The sequence below is a fragment of the Phocoena sinus genome, chromosome 1, assembly GCF_008692025.1.
Source record: "Phocoena sinus isolate mPhoSin1 chromosome 1, mPhoSin1.pri, whole genome shotgun sequence".
NCBI classification, from domain to species: domain Eukaryota; kingdom Metazoa; phylum Chordata; class Mammalia; order Artiodactyla; family Phocoenidae; genus Phocoena; species Phocoena sinus.
The window spans coordinates 59331470-59351022 of record NC_045763.1 but is presented as its reverse complement, the minus strand read 5'-3'; the positions used below and the strand labels follow the sequence as shown (position 1 = coordinate 59351022).

Genomic DNA, 19553 nt, shown 5'->3' with positions numbered 1-19553 from the left:
ATCCTCAGAACTGTTAAAAACTGTTAGACTCCAAGGAGATGGAATTTTATATATGTATGGTTTGGCACCTGTCCTTAAGGAGTTCCTGGTCTAGCTGGAGATTAGAATCGAATACTTCTATTAAGTGTAACCTGCATGGCATCTTCTATAAGGGCACTGAGAAATCAGGAACAGAGTAAAGGAGGAGACAGGACTTGGGATATTCCCTTGGCATGAAGAGGGTGTAGGTGGAGGCGAGGGACAAGAAACCAGGCAAGTAAGGGGTGGTGGGTGGTGGAAACTGTATGTGTGAGAATAGGGTGTTACCAAACCAAGGGTCTGTTGGGCAATGTGAGCTGTACTGGCCAAGTGGCTAGTTTATGTAACGTGGAACAGCCAGGCCCAGGAATTTAGACTTGATGCAGCAGGAAATCTCTAGAGTCCCGCTTACCTTTCCCCCTGGAAGATAAGCATAAATATAAATATATCCTTACAAAGAGAGGACAAACATTGTAACTTAATTTGTGTTCCCTCTAAGGCAAATAAGGTCTCAGGCTTTTGAAATGCACACCGTGGGCTTGCTTTCACATTCACTTATTTATTCATTCCACAAAACTTTACAGAGGACCTACTAGAGCTAGAATTTTGTTAAGCACCACGGGGGGTACAAAGATGAAGAGCACCCGGTCCCTATCCCCCAGGAGTTTACAGCTAAATGGTGGAGACAAACGTGTGCACACAAGTCCTTGCAATAGGAGGTAAGAACATAAACATAGGAATTGTAGGGGCTTAATGTCCGGAGATATTAAAAGGAGGTGGTTTAGAAAGTAAGAAAGATTGTTCAGGCGAGCTGGTTTTTAAGTGAGGTTTAAAACTCCGATGGGGTAGAATATATTTTCTTTCAAGGCAAGAGCCAGGGTTAAGGCTCTGGAAACCTATGGAGTGGGGGGATAATGTGGTAATGAACAGTGGCCTGATCTGGCTGGAGCGCAGTGTTCCCCAAGGGGTGCAGTGGGGGGATTTAGCTGGCTATTTGCCCAATAACGAGGCTGGGATCAGGCAGAAGGAAGCCCAGCTGAGACTTTATTCCGCATCTCCGTGCTTTGACCTAAGCATCTATTGGGTCCCTTTAAAAGATTCTCCTCCTCTTTCCTAAAGAGAGTTCTAGCAGTTGGGGGTGGGGACCGTTTCCTAAAGTCAAGGCGTAAGTTAAAGGTCTGCCGAGCTGCCCACGGGGGATTTAAATCTCGCACCAGAAGAAGAAACGTGTGGGAAGCGGAGTAGGGGGAACCCACTAAAGAACAACATCAACCCCCAAACGACACGAGCCCCTGGCGGGACAGGTTGCCTTCCAGACCCGGGAGCGGGACACCAGCACCCGCCAGAGCTCGGAGACCCGCACTGGCGGGCAAGAGGGAGTGGAAGAGCGGGAGGTAGGGAGGGAGGGAGGAAGCGCGAGAGGGAGGGAGGAAGAAAGGGAGGGAGGCGGCGTCATGTGATCCGCTTCCCTGCTCCTTTAAGCGTCCACAGGCGGCGGAGCGGCCACAATCACAGCTCCTGGCATTGGGGGAGCCCGAGCCGGCTGTGCCGGGGGAATCCGTGCGGGCGTCTTCCGTCCCGGTCCCATCCTCGCCGCGCTCCCGCACCCCTGAAGTTTTGCAGCGCCCAGAAAGGAGGCGAGGGAGAAGGGAGCGTGAGAGGAAAGGGAGCAAAAAGCACACCCTAAAACATTTATTTCAAGGAGAAAAGAAAAAGGGGGGCGCAAAAATGGCTGGGGCAATTATAGAAAACATGAGCACCAAGAAGCTGTGCATTGTTGGTGGGATTCTGCTCCTGTTCCAAATCATCGCCTTTCTGGTGGGAGGCTTGATTGGTAAGTGCGAGAGCTGCAAACTTTTCCCCCTTTCTCTCTTTTCGGGCCCCTTCCCTCTTTGCCTCTTCGGCTACTTGTTACAGTATCACTGCCTTGCTTCTATGATCTAATTAGTCCGGCTATTGTGCTTAAGAAAGCAGAGCTCCATGGGGCTCCGTGGGGCACAATCCAGTCTAGTGGCTAAGAGAAAAGGAGGGGGAAAAGTTTTGGCCTAGTTTCAGTATCCACTTGAAAGGAAGGAGGGGGGTAGCGGGGGTGGGAATCTTAAGCATGGCGACGGATCGCGCGAGGAAGCGCTGGGTTACAAAGTTGATTGCCGCTCCCCCCGCTTTTTCCCGCGTTCCCCCCCTTTTCCTCTCGCTTCCCTCCCAATCAGCTCCCGGAGGGCAACGTAATCGACTTTATTAGGAACAACTGAAGAGTCAGAGAACTGCGCCCGGCGCAAACCCAGAGAGCCCTGTTACAGGGCTGTGATCTCTGCATGTGTAAACGCTTTGGGTTGTCTCAGCTGGGGGCTGAGAGTTTGCATTTTGGGTCCTGACCTTCGTGCCCTCAGCTTCCTCGTCGCACTCCCATCCCACGCCCCGCAGTGGCCGTCCGCAAGGTCCGAGCCTTGGCCCGGAGCCTGGATGGGGTGAGGTACGGTGGGAGAGAGTCCTTGGATGGAGCTGCGGGAAGTTGGAGAGGTCGGAGGGGAAAGGCGTATCGGAAAGGTGTTGCTTTTGGCCTCCCGCCCTCTCGCGAATCTCCCCTCCCCCACTTCTTAGAGCTCCGAGAGCCGGTGAGTCTGGAGCCCCGGGTCCTGCCTTGGCGCCTAGGAGGGCGGCCTGCGCCCCCGCCGCAGCCCCCCGCAGGTGACAGCTCCCCCCCTGGGAGACCTCCCCTGGCGTGCATCGCCCGGACCTCTCGAGCCAAACACGCTTCCGGGTGAAGAAGAGGGTTTCACGGACCTTCCACTCAAAAATACTCCCTTCTTCTCGCCGTGTCTCCATCTCCATCCATCCTCCCGCCTCTCCGCACACTCGCTTTCCCCTTACCCTCGAGATTTAGGACGGCCCGGCGCAAACTTCAGTGCCAACTTCGCCAGGGGTGCGGATGAGAGGCTTGGCTTCCGTATTTCGCAGATCTGTAAAACTTTGCGGAGTGGAGAGTCTACGGAGGGGCTTTCTGCGCGCGTCCCTTTTCCGGAGCCCGCGCGGCGCGGGTGTCGTCGTGGTCGTGAGAGCTGCACAGGCTTGGGCACCTCGAGTCCTGTGCCTGGCGTTTTGTCTCCAGACTTGGGTTTGATGGGAACAAATGAAAGGGAGTCTGGTTTTGTAAATCACCGTAACATCCAAGCTAATTGTTTAAACAAAGGAGAGTGGGTGAAGCTTCACCAAGGAGAGAAATTTCTGGAGGAGATCGTGCCTTTCGCTGTGTGTGTATCCACAAAGCAGAAGGAGGTTCGGAGTTTTCCAAGCTCATATCCTCAATTTGGGTCAAACAGCTTAATCTTTTTTATTCCTGGAACCCTCTCTCCCACCCCTCCCGTTAGGAGCTCCTGTTTAGCTACGTGCAATCTCCATGTTTCCCTGTATTGGATTTTTCGAGGCTCTTAATACATTCTCTACTGGGAGCTGAAGGCAGCCTTCTCTGTGCCCTCACGGTGATTATGCAGCGGTTACAATTACACCTCTTGTCTCCCTTGATGAGCAGTTGCAGTTAGATGCCATTGGATCTTGTGTGATTTCAGTGGCAGACCATAATTAAAATTTCTTGCACCTTGTGCTTTCAGAATTAAATTGGCCTATTATCCCTGTCTGACCTTCATCCTCTTTGAGGTTTTTGCACAAGCAGTGAACCATTACACATAGTTCCCTGGTATTTGTTGGTGTGTGTTTCTTTTTCTAAAGTTGATCTAGCCCATTATCCACTGTTGTAGGTTTCTTAGGGCACTTCTGGAACTAGCATAATTTCTGGAATCTTAGTACTGTGGAGAAGGTCCAAGGGCACTGGTGAGTGGCTGCTGGACATTGGAGTTTCCATAGGATCAGAACAGTTGTATGTTCAAAGAGGGGTTTGTTTGGAGTAAGTGGTGCCAAGGGTTGTTTTTCCCTGAGAACTTGATTAGTGACCGTATCTGATAACAATCTCAAAAAGTTAGTGATAGGTCTAGATTCCCCTCAGTAAATCAACTGATTTAATTCCATCTTTACTTGAAAAAGAAAACTATCTCTGTATAACACTTGTTGGGGGAAATCGTTGTGTACGTTTACCTCTTACCTCTCCTCCTTCCTCAGTTGCCAAGGCTATGTCCCTAGTTCTGGCCTGAAGGCTGAAAAGATCAGATCCATTTCACCGCAACACTTGAATAGTGGCTTAGCCTTTACCTCAACCAGTTATAGAGTAGTTTTTTTCTTTTTTTGCTGTTAAACAAATCTAAGAACTTAGGTATGCTATAAGACAAAAACATGGGAAATAAATATCAACAAAAGGTAAGTGATATGTTTTCCCACCAAACTTCCCTAAACTGGAAAGCAGGTGAAACTAAGCAAAGGATGGAACTTCAAGAAAGTGAGTGAGTGGAATCAGTAGCTGAAGAAGTGTGTAGGCTGGAAAGTCTAAGTAAAGTCCAGAAACCTCCTCTTCCACGCTCCGCAGTGAGAAGAGAACTTCTTCACTGCTCAACCCTATTGATGCGTAGGAAGTCCGGTATCTTGGGTGTGCAGTGTCTTTCTAATTCATCAGCAGAGGCCAAGTGAGAAAGTGAAATCTTCACTTTGAATTGGCCTTGGTATATAATGTTCCTTTTTGATCACTGTTGTCCTAGATGAAAGGAAACATGACAGCCTAGAAAGGGGAGGATCCGAATGGCAAAGCTCCTGATGGTAAGGGTGTAAGTACTCCACACACGCAGACGCAAAACAAAAGCAATCAACCACCACCCCCAAACAATAATGACAAACCACGCACCCAAGGTGACAGGCAGTTTTTCAGTTAACCAACAGGCTTCAGTCTCCTCATTGTTAGGTTGATGATTTTGAGATTCCTTTCAGTTGTGAAATTGTATGAATTTTTCAGTGCTTAAGTTTTATGTGGCATTCAGGCTGGTGTTTGGTTGTAGCCTTCTAGAATTGATGGGGAAAAATTTAAACACTAGGTAAAAAGAAAATTAGAGGGATTGGGTTTTGGTTTAGTCAGCTTAAATCCTCCCCTGCTCCAACAGCCTTCTTAGAACCAAGGTTTTTTTGCTTGTTTTTGTGCTTGTTTTGTTTGTTTGTTTTGTGCCAGGGTCTGTATACTGCTAAGCCTTTAATGGGATTTTTCAAGAAGTCTCTGGAAAGCAATATCTTATGTGGTAGAATTTGGGGTACTTAAGAATTCAATGAATTATGCCATACTTTTTTAAAAACTTTGAGTCATTATAAAATCATGCATCTGATTGGTTTCTTATGTATTGAGAAGGTTTCTTAAGTGGCTAACTTATTTTGTATTTAGAATTCATTTAAAAATTTAAGAACCCCTGAAGGAAAAGAAAATATTTTTAGAGATATAGCTTAATCTTTAGCCTCCTTAAAAATAAGCCTGCAGAAAATTAAAAAAATAATTTTCCTTTGATTTCACGTTTGGTGAGTTTAGTTCATGGAGAAGCAGCTGCAGGGGTGGTGGAAGGGGGGAGGGGAAGGAGACCATGTGTGCTGAAACAACAGTGCAGCCGACTAAAAATCATGAACTTGATTCCCTGGCCTATTATGTGCAATTTGCTCAGCTTCAAATTAGTCATGTCTGGGAGATATAATGGTTGGAAAAGCAGGTCACCGTTCCCACCTGTTCTAAAACTGGTAAGAGTATAAAGATCAGGGTTGGATGAATAGAAAATTATTGCATTGTTTTAAGCATACCTGTAAATTAGAATATTCCAAACTTAAACCCAAGTAAGTATCAACAAATTGCCCATTATTATTATTTTAGGAAGGATTGCTTTCTTTCAAAGGCTTAGTATGTTAGCAGCCTTTTCTTGTTTTTTATTGCTGAGAATATTATATGTGTGTATACATGTATAATACACATACATATACACACATGTATGATCAGTTTTCTCAATTTTAGCATGGACTTTTCTACTGCTTTTCAATGATATAGCCGTATTATTGTTTGAATGGAAACTATGGATGGTTTTGATTGTGGTCCATTCATATGAAGAGTTTTTGTTTCTGCTACTATCACTTATTTGAAAGGGGCAGGATTTTAAGAAATTTAATAAAATCACAGTTATGCAGAGTATATAAGTGTTTGCTTCTCAATATATTAGGTTTTAAACTTGTGGTATTTATTACATTTTAACATATATTAATAATGCAGTACTTGGCAGTCCTGCAGTGTTTGGGTATCTGTTGAGAAAAGAACTAATGAACTTGCTTTTGGTTGATGCTACTCCACAGTTTTCTGTATTTGATTCTTATTTTGTAAAATTTCATATCTGACTAAACCATGTCATTTTTTTCTTTGTTAACTATCAGAGTATCTAATATGGTTTGTAGAAGTACTGTGCAACCTCAAAATTTCTTTTGTAAAGAGTGGGAAATTTTTTGTAATTGAAATTGCATTATTTGACTTTTAAAAAACTATCTAAGCTATCTACTTGGTTATTGCAACAAAGTCATGCTAGTGCTAACAGTCTCTAATCATGCTTTCATCTAATCATTCAGTACGGCCTGTCTAGGCTTCTGTTGGAACTTTCCCTTTTCCCTGTTCAAAGTGAGAAGCATTTCCTTGAGATAATAGTGTGGCTTTGTAAAGTTTTCAAGTCCCCTGCCTGGAACCCAGATCTAGACTCAAAGCCTTTCCTAGCTAGTTGACATTTTGCAATAATGCAGCCTTAAAAAAAAATTTTTTTTTAATCCATGTAGACTGAGGAAAGATTCTTACCTTATCTTCCTCATAAAGGTGTTTCTATGGAGATTTAGAATTTGGAATTGTGTGAAAGTCCTTAGCTTAGAGCTCATGTGTGTTACCTACCTAATGTGCAAAATATCGATTAGAGCCTAATGTGTACCCAGCGTAGTGCTACGATGCTGACTAGGGCTTAGGAAAGAGGGGACTTGAAGCCTGAGTAACCTCAGGGAGCCAGAGGTAGAAAAGAGTCCCTCTTAATCCAAGTTCACTAGCTAAAGGTTTCTTATGATGAGGTTTTTAATATCATGATAATTCTCACTCATTTACTGGGAATTTGAGAACATGTGAAATGAGAAGCCCTGTTAATTATGTCATCAAATAGTTATATTAGCATTTCATCTTAACATATTAATATAACAATATAAATAATACTAAACGTGTTAAATATGTACTGTGTGCCAGACTTTGTTTAATTTGATTCACACAAAGCCTTGCCACATTGGTACTGTTGTACCCATTTTACATATAAGTAAACTGAGGTACAGGAAGGTCTAGAAAAATTGCTCAAGGTTACCTAGCTAGTCAGAGTCAAAACTCGGATTGGATTCCAGTCAATCCAGAATTATCAACCATTAGGTGCTCCTGACCCCACTTCCCAAAGCCTTGCCTTCTAGGGCTGAATAGAAATGGTTTGAATGTAGACAGACATGATAAGTAACACTGTAAATGCAACTAATTTCTCATTTCTAACCAACAGGTAACATGTTAAGAGAAAAAGTATCAAATCTGATGATAAGTGAAATGGAGTCCAGCTGTACTTAATAAAGCAGAGCCTCGACCCAGCTAAGGGAGGACAACTTCTGAGAAGTCTATATATGTCAGTCCAACCAATTTCTTACAGGTTCTAACCAGTATCCATAATTCTATGAATAATCCAACTGGCTGAGCAGCCAAGTTCATTAGCCACAAAATGTTTGAGTTCTGCTACCTTAAGGAAGATTACTCAATTTTATTTTCTCTAGTTAGTGGTTTTAACATATTTATACAGTTATATAAGTCTGGACTTTTTCAAAGGAAGAGGAGAGAAGAAATCAACTGAGGTTGGAGAGGTTTTTTAGAGAGTGTGAATTGGCAGTGAGAGCAGTTGAAAGAAGAGCCTCTTACTGAAAGTTGAAAATTCAGTTTCCCCAAAGGATAATTTTTGTTTATATACACACCCATGCATAATAATGAGGGCATTTCAAACCGGAGGCTTCCATGCTGACGCCGTGAATAGGCACATGTCCCATTGGAAAAAATGTTGATAGATTTTCTCTATTGAGAGATTTACTACCCTCAGTTTTGATAGAGACTCTAAGAGATGAAGGGAGACAGAGAGCATCAAGACGCGAAAAGATCATGTCTATTTCATTTGTCTTCTGTTTTCTCTGAGGTGTTGTAACGGTGGCACAATAGAATAGACAAGTGTGCCAGATGTGGATGGTTCCCAGAAAAAGTGCCTGGATGGGGATGGGAGTGGAGAGGAGGAGCTTGAGGCACTGAAGTTCTCAAACTTGATGATGAAATGTTTTGCGTTTTTCCCTTTTCATAATAGGGCTAATCAAAAAGAATTGATAAATAACAGAAAAGAGCAGCTCATATGTTTTAGAATACAGAAATCCTAAGGTTCTTTAGCCCTTTAGCACTACCTCTCCCTCCCCTCCATCCCTCCCACCCTACCATGTTCCACCCATAATTAAATTTTGTTGAGGAGTGAAAGCAATAATCAGAGTGTCATCTGACCAGTAGTGAGGGATTTGGCTAATTACGATTTGTTGCTGTTTTGAAGATTTATTGGGTGACTGTGGAAAACATTTTACATGTATTGATTCACTTAATGAACATAACAACCTAGAGGAGCAGGTACTTTCTCCAGTTTTCAGATGAACGTGAGGCTCACTTAAGGAACTTTTCAGAGTTAACAGAGATGGTAAATAAGAGGGCTGGCATTCAAGCCCATGATCCTGAACTGAATCAAGCCATGCTCTCAAGTCTAATGCCACTCTCCTCCTATTGTTCCTTCAATTTCTATGGGAAACAAAGAGTCAAGTGTGATGAAACATTCTACACAGATTCAATAGAAGATGAAAGCTCAGACTACTTTTTCTGCTTCTACGCCTTTCCCAGACCACATGCTCCCATCACTGCCTGGGTACTATTCACTGACCTAGTTACTTCCTATACAAATGATCCCAATTCCTAAAATATATTAACCTCCTTCACCAGCTATTGTGAGTGTTGGCCAGTGCTTGCAGGCCATGCTGAAGAGGGCTAAACCTGAGGAAATTACACCCCAGCTCCCCGCCCCCACCAAAAGAAATTATTACACACAGCAAAGAGTAACTGAGAGTTGTAATTGAAAACTTGTCAAAGAGTTGCTTCGACCTGAATGCCAGCTAGACTTAGTATACACAATAGGTCCTGAATATAGCTGTTAAATACAAGAGGGGGGAATGTGGGTGTGGAGAAGGGAGATAGGAGTAGAATATGGATTCAGGAATGGAAAATTAAGGCCCCTATAAACATATGAGAACGTCTCTTTGGGACATAACTTATGCCTGGATTTCCAAAATCTACTTCCTATGTCACCCACTCCCCCCAAGCTGAGCTAGTGTTTCTCTCTACTTGCCTGTTTAAATCCTGGGCCTTCAAGTGCAATTTCTGCTCCCTCTTTTTCTTTTCTACTCTATTCTTTTAATATTCCCTGGTAAAGGGTGTTCTTTCTTCACTGGCCCACAGGAATTATAGGGCCTTCTTAATCTTCTAGTTAATTCCCTGGGTTAACTAAGAGGCTTTATCCATAAATACACATTTCCAAGAAAGCAGAAGAAATTGAAAGAAGATGCCAAGTTATTACATTTGTTTTGGCAAGGCATTATGATTTTTCTTTCTGTAGAAGGTAACCGGTCTGTAAATGATTGGTTCCGTTTTTATTTATTTTTTTTCAAGCCCCAGATTAAGGAGGTTAAGCTTATGAGAGCTGGTTGGGGGCCAGTTATCTGCTGCTTTTAGTTTTGAACTGAGCCCCTCCCAGGGAGAGAGTGCCTGGTCTCAGGGCAGCAGCATGTAGTGGAGAGGAACTTGGCTGTAACTCTGCAGACGATCTGTGGTCTCCGTGATCGCAAATAAGTCACAAAAGCTCCTTGGTTCTCACCCTCAACTGTGCTGTGGGGCAGAGGCCTCCTATTTCATGGATGACTGTAGTGAGGAATCCACTGTCATGAGGATAAGGCACCCTTTGGGTTTCTCATTGAGCCAGGCCCACCAGAGATCTGATTCCCAGAGGACATTTTGCTGAAACCATCTGCTTAACTTGTATCTGTTTCTCCTACTTTTCTTTCTCTGTACCTCTCTGCTCTTAGATCTGGAAGAATTTAGCCTTGATGTCATTTATTTTCTATTCTTTTTCTTTCTTGAGTCACCACCACTTTGTCAAACACCTCCAGATTCATGGATCTATTTAGGCAGAGGGAAGTGGATTGACCCAAAGCATTACTCATTTTGGGTTTGAAGGTGCCCAGAGAGGTCATCCTGCTTTCCAACATGAATTCCCATTATAACTGTATGTCTCAGAATGAGCCTTCCCCAAATTGTAGATATTAATATTGTTGCAGATAACTAGCTAAAAAGAACGTGAGTCTAAATCATTGTCCTAAAGCATGCACATTTTGTTCCAGGTTAATTACTTTTGCTTTATAGGCAATTTTAATAGAGCTTGGTTATGCCATTTTCTAAGTCTACAGCAGTTGGGACAATTTGCCACAGAAACTCACTGGCAGCAGAGAGATGTAGATGCGTGGTAGGTACCATGAGGACACAGGTAGAGAAAGGGAGCATGCTCCGGGTTCTGGGGGTCTCTGGATATAGGCAAGTCATTTCACACCTAGCAGTAGCACCCCTTCCTCCTCCAGTGGCATCATTACGTTATAGGCTGGGGTATGTTAATTGATTCCACTCTAAAGCTTTGTGATCTTATCACTTGCCATGAGTGCAGCTTTTTGGATCCACTGTGTCTGTCCCCTTTGGTGGTATCTGGCCTGAATGGAAGCTGTGAAGCTTGTCGCTATTAAATTGTAAAGATGAAAGGGCCTTGGAGACCGTCTTGTCCTACCTCCTTTGAGGTGGAATCGGAGTCCCAAGAAAGGGAAGGGGCTCAGTTTACACAATTAGAGGCAGAGCCTTGGTTTAGACTCAGGTTCTCATGTCAGTCAGCACTCCAAACATATATCTCTTTCTGCGTTTCAGCGTGAAGATCATCTGATTTCCGTCGTATAGTTGATGTGCAGAAAATTCCCAACTTGTGGTTCTTAAAGCCCTATTGACTTTCCTGTTACTTGAAAATAAAGTAGCAATAACTTTACTGTCTTCTGCTTACCTTTGTGTGCTTAATGTTCTTAGCTAATTTCTGATGAAGCAATAGGATTACATGGAGTGTTAAGCTGTTCTATGTGGATTCTAAAGAATACCACATAATAATAAAAAACAAAAATAAAGCGAAATTTCTTCCTTGTTTGCTGAGCGGGCGGTACATCCCCTTTCTCCTGCTTGAGAAAATGTAAATTTCAAACTTAAAACTGTGCACTATGGTCCTTACCAATCCAACCAAAAGTGACATACATCCTCATGTTTAAAGACTTCCTCAGTCTAAAGCTTCCTTGTCTAAACGTCTGTGACTAACTTTTGTGCTTTCGGGAGATGTTTGTGGCAGGCATAATTCTGAAGTTGTAGTGAGTTTAGGGGAAGTGACATGCCCTGTATTTTCTGGGTCTGTTTTACATACAGAAGAAGCAACAAAGTTGCTCATCCTTTGTGTCTGCCATTTCTTCACTCTGAAGGTAATGGCAAGTAGAAAATTCAAATTGCCAAAACAGGGCTGAAGGCCTTATGCAGTTGTGTCTGACAAGCATATTTTTTGTGATTTCAGAGCTGCCAGTATTACAGGGTAGATTCTTCTACTTCTTTTATTTTTACTGAAACTAAACAGAGTCACAAAGCACTGTTTTTCTGCAGCCTCTGATTTAGCTGTGATGAATTTTTTTTTCTTTTAATTCTCTCTTTAACATGCTTGCCTTCAGGTGATCCCAACCAAAAAGGTGGCATCCATATTTGTGAAACCCAGCCCTCTCTCAAGGCAGATCAAGCCTTTTTTCTGTTCCCTTTACTCCGGGTTCTTATATATTTTATCTGCTGTCATTTAGGTTAGAACTCACCTGAGAACGGAATGCCTCAAATGTAGAAAACACACATCCCCACATTCCTTTCTTTGCTTTGCTCTGTTGAGCTAGTTCTGGCTTGTGTGAAATGGGCTCTGAGTTCAGCCCCTGCGTGCCTGGGCAAAAGGAAGTTGTAGATAAGATTTTTACTGAGGCTTTGGAAAGAGACTGCACCAGGGGCCTTGCTGTCACTTAAAGAACACATCTGTACTTAGAAGGGATCAGCTTCTTCTGAATTGTGAGGTGACCGTGGGTGAGGTGGGGAGGGGCTTGTGACAGGCAACTCCAGGGCCTTGGACATACGTTCAGTCACCCAGTCTCCTAACTGTACAGCGTTTGCACGTTCACGAGCCAGCCTGTGTTAAATCCTCGGCCGGCATCGTTCTTTGAACATGCCCAAATGGAACAGAGTTATGCTCTATGAGAATGTGGTGTTTCTGGATAATAGTTGATGAAAGAGAAAGAAACAGAATAATTTGTAGATGCCTAAGATATTTACACTTAAAGTATGCTAAGGTCCCCTTTCAGTTAGCATCATAGTTTTTTCTAGAGATCGGGAGAATTCTCTCATGTCGCTTCTCTACCCCACCTACCTGTTAAAAAAGACAAAGAGGGCTTCCCTGGTGGCGCAGTGGTTGAGAGTCCGCCTGCCGATGCAGGGGAAATGGGTTCGTGCCCCGGTCCGGGAAGATCCCACATGCCGCGGAGCGGCTGGGCCCGTGAGCCATGGCCGCTGAGCCTGCGCGTCCCGAGCCTGTGCTCCGCAACGGGAGAGGCCACAGCAGTGAGAGGCCCGCGTACCACAAAAAAAAAAAGACAAAGAGAGAAAATATAGTTTGGGGGAGGGATGAGCAGTAGGCTTGGAATTTGAACAAAATCGGCACTAGTATATATTTGAGAAGACAACATTTCCAGGTCAGGATGTGGTTAGGTACTGATACCAGCTCTGTCCGGGGAAGCCGCCAACTCTCTGTGCATCTCACGTTAGAGTAACTCTCCCAGCTAAGCAGTGACGTTACAGGAATTTGGAAGTTGCCTTTAATGACTTGGGCTTCTTATAAGATTCCTAGGAAATTGTCACACTGCAAAACAACATGGTGTTGGCTCAGGGTTTTCCATATGATGTTTCTGTTCAAATGATAGACTTAATGATTTAAAGGGATCAGATTTCTAACTGCTGGCATGCGGTTTTTGGGTTGATCAATGGGTGTGATCCAGTTTGTTATCAAACTTGGGCAAACCACTTACATTCTATGAGCCAGCCTCAGTTTCCTCGTCTGAACATTTTTTCCCTCACAGGAGGTTATGGATTTAATTGAGAGAACGTAAGTTACCTGTGCGTATGTGCTAGATCCATCAATGTATGTGAGACATTTCCCTGAATTAGAAGTCGTCACTAATTAACTTTTTAAGGATTTTTTTAAGTCATCCCATGCCTAGTTAGGCTCATGGCAGCTTATTTCTGCCTCTTAGTGAATTACATAAAATTAGAAACCCAGCAACCCTGCTTCATAGCCTTCCCATTAAGCGTAATCCATTCAAGCCAGCAGTTCAAGAAGCATGTCATCCACACATTTGGTGAATTAGAGCAGTTAACTTACTTTTTGATCCAGTTAGTGCTAGTTTTCACCAGGGTTTACTTTGAATCTTAAATTTTGCATTTTAAAATGCTTGCCAGTATTCAGCGCTCTTTATAGCATATATAGCCCAGGTAGCTTGGCTTTTAAATGAATACCACTCTATATGTGGAAGAGAGATTCCATCCATGCTTGCTGCATAGCAAATCCCAGTTGTTCTGTTTTACATTATAAAATTGAAGTCATCATCCACTGGGAAATGTTTTTGCTTCTAGATATAATATAAATGACAAAGACCTTTGAAAGTCAACCTTCAAGGAAAGAAATGATCTTTTATAAAATATTAACTACTTCTGAAACCTTAGCTAGAGTTATCGCACTGTATTATAAGGAATTATAAAGAAAAATAAAGTTAAAATATAATCCCTGTAAGACTATAAGCTACATGAGAGCAAGGATGGTCTAATGTGCTCATCTTTATCTCCAGTAGTTACCACAGGGTAGTGCAGTGAAGGTGTTCAGTAATACTTTTTGAAGAAATAGATAAATGCCTTGCATTTTGGACCTGTTGCAGGGGTAGCTAAAATGCTTCAACTTTAAGGTCAGCCCTAAAATTTCTAACACTCTATTCTGGGCTATTCTTTTATAATTTAAATGAGGACAGGTTTCTTATTACTTACTTGAACTTAAAAGATTATGTCACCTTCATGGTTTATATGCTTAGATTTATAAAATTGTAAGTTTGAGGAGTTTTGGGAAGGGACCTTTTCTTGTTATGTTGTATAATAGAAACTAAAGCTCAGAGAAATTGCAATGAAAGAAGATTTGAACCAAGTTTCCTGACTGCTAGGGGAGTGTTTCATTACCTATGCCTAGTGTTACAGCGATTACTACTAGGTCTGATTTATGTATTCGGTCTTTATTTGGCCATAAAGGCAGCAAATTGATTGTGGTTATCCATACTAGCTGATAAAGTTTGCTGGGAAAAAGGAACACACCCTAGTACATGAATCTTGAATATTCAAATAGGAATGTGGAACCATAATGGAATTTTGTGATTTATTAACTTTAAGAAGTAAGTGTGTTTCTTCTGCTCCCTGAGAGCTGTTTTTTAGGGGCTTCTTTAAGAAGCTCACATAATTTGCTTAATTTTCTATAAACTTTTAAAGATGGAAAATTCATCTTTCAGAGTTTCCCTTCTAAGAATTTTGCAGATGTATTTATGGTTCTTGTTAGAGATCAGTAATGTATGTGTGATGTCAGCTTTTATAACTGCCCTTGACAAGAAAGCATAAGACATTCAAATAACCACCTCTGCATCCCATTGTGTTCAGCTTGTTGATCTGGTGGGTGGGAATGAATTCATCCACACATTCTTCCAGGTTCCTGAACTGTACTGAAACATGCTGTGTGGAATAGGTGCCTGCAGGCAAAGAGGAGCCTGGGCCTGCTGACTTTCCAGTGGAGCCAGGTGGAAAGGTGGGAACAGAGATTTAAGAAGCAGATGTACACTGAAAGGGAAGGAAGCAAAAACCAAGGAGAAAGCTACGCAAAAGCTGGACTTGGACTTCTCTTAGCCAGACCTTCCAGCTAGAGGTGGAAGTATTGGGGAGGGGACACAGAGCTGACACAAGAGTCAGGGGAGAGGAGGCGGTGGTGATGGAGAGAAAATGGGCTTGAAAGACGCAACAGGAATTCCTCCTCGGCTGGGTCATCACATCATCATGCAGGCCTTCCCTCTAAAATAATGACGTGTGTGTGTGTGTGTGTGTGTGTACGCTATGAACCTATCCACTGCTCTAAAGGCTAGGTAAAACCACAGCGGAAATGGAAGTTTGCTATTCTAAATATAAGCAAGAGTGTTGCGTTCAGAAGGACTGGATAGAAATCCTGGCTCTACCCCTTGGTGGCTAGGTGGCCTTGAACAAATGATTGAAACTCAGAGCCAGAGTTTCCTCATCTACCTCTTGGGTAAAATGGGAGTGGTAGCGTTTGTGACATTGCTGTGAGGATTAAATGAAATAATCTGTGAAATGAAAAGTATGTATACAGTAACTTGCAAATTGTAACCACATAGAATATGCTACATGTTATTTTATTATTAGTCTTATTCTTTTAACCCAAGAATGATTTCCCAGTGTTAAATCACCCAGAGTCCTTTGGGAGCTGACATAAAATGTTTTCTGCCTGCTCCGAACCTGGACACAATGGTTCAGGGAGATGTAGGTGGCTCTAGAGTTGGGTTTAGATTGCTTGTGTGAAATTATAATCTAGTGACTAGAAACATGCATTTTTGTCCCCTCCTAATCTTATTTGTTTTTAAGCAAGAACATAATGATATTAAAGGAATTAAAAGCAAAGAAAAAAGGAAAAGAATCCTCCTAAAATGCACCATTTTAATACAGTTCCGTGTTAATTTTTTCACACTTCTGTGACTATTTCCAATTTTATATAAAAGAAATGTAAAAGCCTAGTTAGCAGAGGCTCAGACGTTTATTGTTTATGCCTCTACCAATTATGTGTTTTCTTTGGAAATTCAGCAGTCAGTTCCTCCTCTCCTTCTAAAACTCTTCTCTCATACTTAACTCAAGATTGCTTGTTGAACCATTGAACCATGGGAAATTCATTTTCAAAATCTGCTTAATTGCTGTGAGACTTTTAATTTGTTCTGGATGATGGTGCTAATGTCTGGGAACTGGGACCGAAGCCCTCCAAAGTTGTTAATTCAATCAGCCACTGTGCCCTTGCCATGCCTAATGAAGGGAGGGGGGTATCCAGACCCCTCTCACAAAGAGGCTGGGTCCCTCCTGACCACCTCGTCAAAGATGAATAAGAGGGACCCCACAGTTAGGTCGAACACTTGGGGCAAATTACCAGGGTGTCAGTCCACATTATCCAAAGCCCTGGGTTGTGCTTTCCCCAATAATTATTCAGTTGGTTTTATGTAGGAGCCCAGAGTTTTAAGGCATGGTTTTTGTGTGCATGTGTTCACACCTGCTAATCTGCAAGATTCTTTAATCCCCAGCGTCTATTTGGCTGTGTCTGCGATCTGTAAGATCATAAACATCACCCCCAGACTATTGATATTCCTGTTAACCACTGAAGTTTTCCATGGCGAGACTGGTGAAAGCTTGCTCTGTCCTCATGATAAATTAGCTTGTTTATTCCTCTTCTGCTTATTTCTATCCTGCTGTTGGTTAGTGTAATGAAGCAGAAGTCCATTGTGTATGTTCATTGGGTAGCGATCCTCTGGCACCAAAGGGGGTAATTGAGTAGAAAGGCAGAATGCTGTTGGTGCATGGGAGAAGTTAACACCACATGAGGTCACCAGGCTTCAAGCTTTAATCAATGTGGACACAATGCAATTGAGATTTTGAAAAGGGTTTGTTTATAGTGTGAGAGTAAGGGTCAGTAGTTAATTTGAAATGCTGTAGGTGTGTTTTCCTTGAACCAAGAAGGTACAGAGCATGTGTCATAGAGGATTGTAAATATCCTCAAGGGAGGGATGTAATTGGGGTGGAGGCTTAAAAAGAAGGGAATTTAAGAACTTCAGTGTGCTTATTATTGACCCATCCATGTTTCATTTAAACTTTTACCATTCTTCACAATGGGAAAAAGACTAGGAAAAAACCCTATAAAAGTCCATAGTACAGAGGCACAGCCCTACCAAGAAACAACTTTTTTGGTTTTTTTAAAGCAATGCTTTCCTTTGGGAAGATATTTGGAGTGCTATAAAATATTGCACTAAGAGTACTTAGTAGTACTAATATTACTCTTAGTATTAGCTGCTCATTCTCAAAGAATTCCCACTCTCAAAAGTTTACATCTTTTAGGATTTTTAATTGCCGTGGCTTGAATGAGATAATATGAAAACCCTTAACCCCTCTACTCATTTATGCTGCTGCCTCTTTCCATTTCAGGCTCCAGTCTAAACCAGGCATGTCTGTCTGCTTTTTGGATTATCTTTGACATTTCTCCCCATTATTTAATTACCTAAGTTTCAACAGCTGGAAACACCATGCTTTTATAATCACTATTCCAATTTGAAAGTAGAGAGGGCCCTATCCTTTTGTTGCAGGGAAACTCTGCAGACCAACGTCTGGTTTTCAGAAATGACTACAGGAAAAGAACATGAAGGCTATGGCAGAGCCAAAGACTAGACATGGACTCAGAGATGCTTTGTTAAGTGCATGTTAAACCTAGGTGATGACTTCATACTCCTAATACCTCATATTTGTATAGTGCTTTTATCCTTCTTCAAAGCACGTTCATAGAAATGATCTCATTTGATCTTAATAACAGCACTCTGAGACAGGTCAGTCCACCAGGAATATTCACATTTTAAAGTTATGGAAACAGAAATGGAGAATAGCTGTGTTTGTGGTTAGTTTTGTTTGAGAAGGGTTGATTTGGTAAGATTTATTTGTGGTGGAGTTACTCTGAGGATTTGAAGATTAATTGCTACTTGATGATATAGGATAAAGTGTAGTAAAGAGCTTAGTTTTTAATATAGAGAATTACTTCTTACAGGAGTTGCTGTATATTAACCAAACATTACTTTCTGAGCTATCTTCTAGGACAAGTACATGTCACCTGTGGTCCATCATGTTTAATTTCCCCATGTAACACTCAGCTGCTCCCTTAAACAATTGTTAAGCAAATATGTCAAAAATATCTCTTTGAAGGAACAACAAATTTTAGCCTGTTGCAGGTGTCCAGGTATTTTGACCTTTCCCTGGGCAGATCTGGGTCTTTAGAACCCTATGGAAAATCTTAAAGAAGGAGCCAGGGAGCACCTAGAGATGAAAGTGAAATTAATTTCTTAATTTTCGCCAGTAAATGGTGCTGTGGTATGGTCACCCACTTAGTAACTCTTCCATGGTATGCCTTTCTCCCTTAAAGTCATGCCAACAAATACGCATTGAAAAGCCATTTTTGGTGTTGGTATGATAGCCCATAGAATGGATTACCATAATTAGTTTACCTAATCTCCTACTGTTGGACACTGATGTTATTTCTAGTTGGGGGCTATATAATAGCACTACTGGGAAAACCTCCCTTGTAGTTAAATTTTTATTCATGCCCTTAATTATTTTCTTAGCAATTTCACTTCTGTGAATTTATCTGAGGTCAAAAATCATGCCCATTTTTAAAGATTTTGATAATCTCCATCTCGCCCTTCGAGATCAATGATAACCTCACATATACCTCATAAGTCAATCCTGGGAGTGTCCATATCCCTGCATCTTGGCCAGTACTGGGCATTAATTTTATTTTTAAAAATTTTGCTAATGTGCCAAGAATATGTTTTTCTTTTAATTTATATTTCTTTGATTACTAGTGAGGGTGAACCTATTTTCATATGCTCATTGGCTACTTATACTCTTTTGTGACTTGCCTGGTTGTTTCCTTCCTTTATATACTCTTTTCAAAGTTGATCATCCTTGTAAAACAAATGGTTAGAGATTAGGGAAAAAGGGAAGACTTACGGAGGAGGATGGTTCAGCCTAATTCTGTTGATAGCAGGATCCTGCATTTCCTTTGTGGTACCTCCCCTTTCCCACTCCCAGACCATGAGCTTTAAGAGGATCTTCATCTCTGACTCCAGTTATGGACATGTGACCAAGCCACAGGGGACACGTGGCTCAATTTAGTCTAATCACAATGAAGTCTGAGACTTGTTGTGGAAGCTACCAGGAAGAGATGTCCTCTCTGTTTATTACTGAACCTGAACCCAGATAATATGAGCCTGGAACTGCTGGAGCCCTTCCAATGAAGTCTGAAAATGAAGCTAGTAAAATATGATAGAATTCAGTGACCGTAGAGAGATGAGATCTGTTGATATAATTCGATTTCTCAAAACAACCACTATCTCAAGACCATGCTGTCTCTGGACATTTTTCATCTTCACCTTGCTAATTGATTAATTTAATTTTTGCTCAAGCAGCTTTGTGCAGGGTTTCCTTTCTTTTGCAACCAAAAGACCCCAGCCTGATT

At 42.1% G+C, this 19553-nt stretch overlaps 1 protein-coding gene across 5 annotated transcripts in view; it reads left to right on the top strand.

The window, feature by feature from the left end:
* The first annotated feature begins 1172 nt into the window (after nucleotides 1-1172).
* Nucleotides 1173-19553, top strand: part of WLS (Wnt ligand secretion mediator) — a 107451-nt gene continuing 89070 nt past the window's right edge. For 2 of the 5 annotated variants that reach the window (XM_032631076.1, XM_032631048.1), the window contains exon 1: nucleotides 1505-1852. In XM_032631076.1, coding sequence (XP_032486967.1) covers nucleotides 1747-1852 — 106 coding nt within the window. In that variant the 5' untranslated portion in view covers nucleotides 1505-1746. Of the gene's footprint in view, nucleotides 1853-2296; nucleotides 2634-19553 lie in introns of those variants that run through there. The other 3 variants (XM_032631058.1, XM_032631083.1, XM_032631067.1) reach the window with 3 other exon arrangements.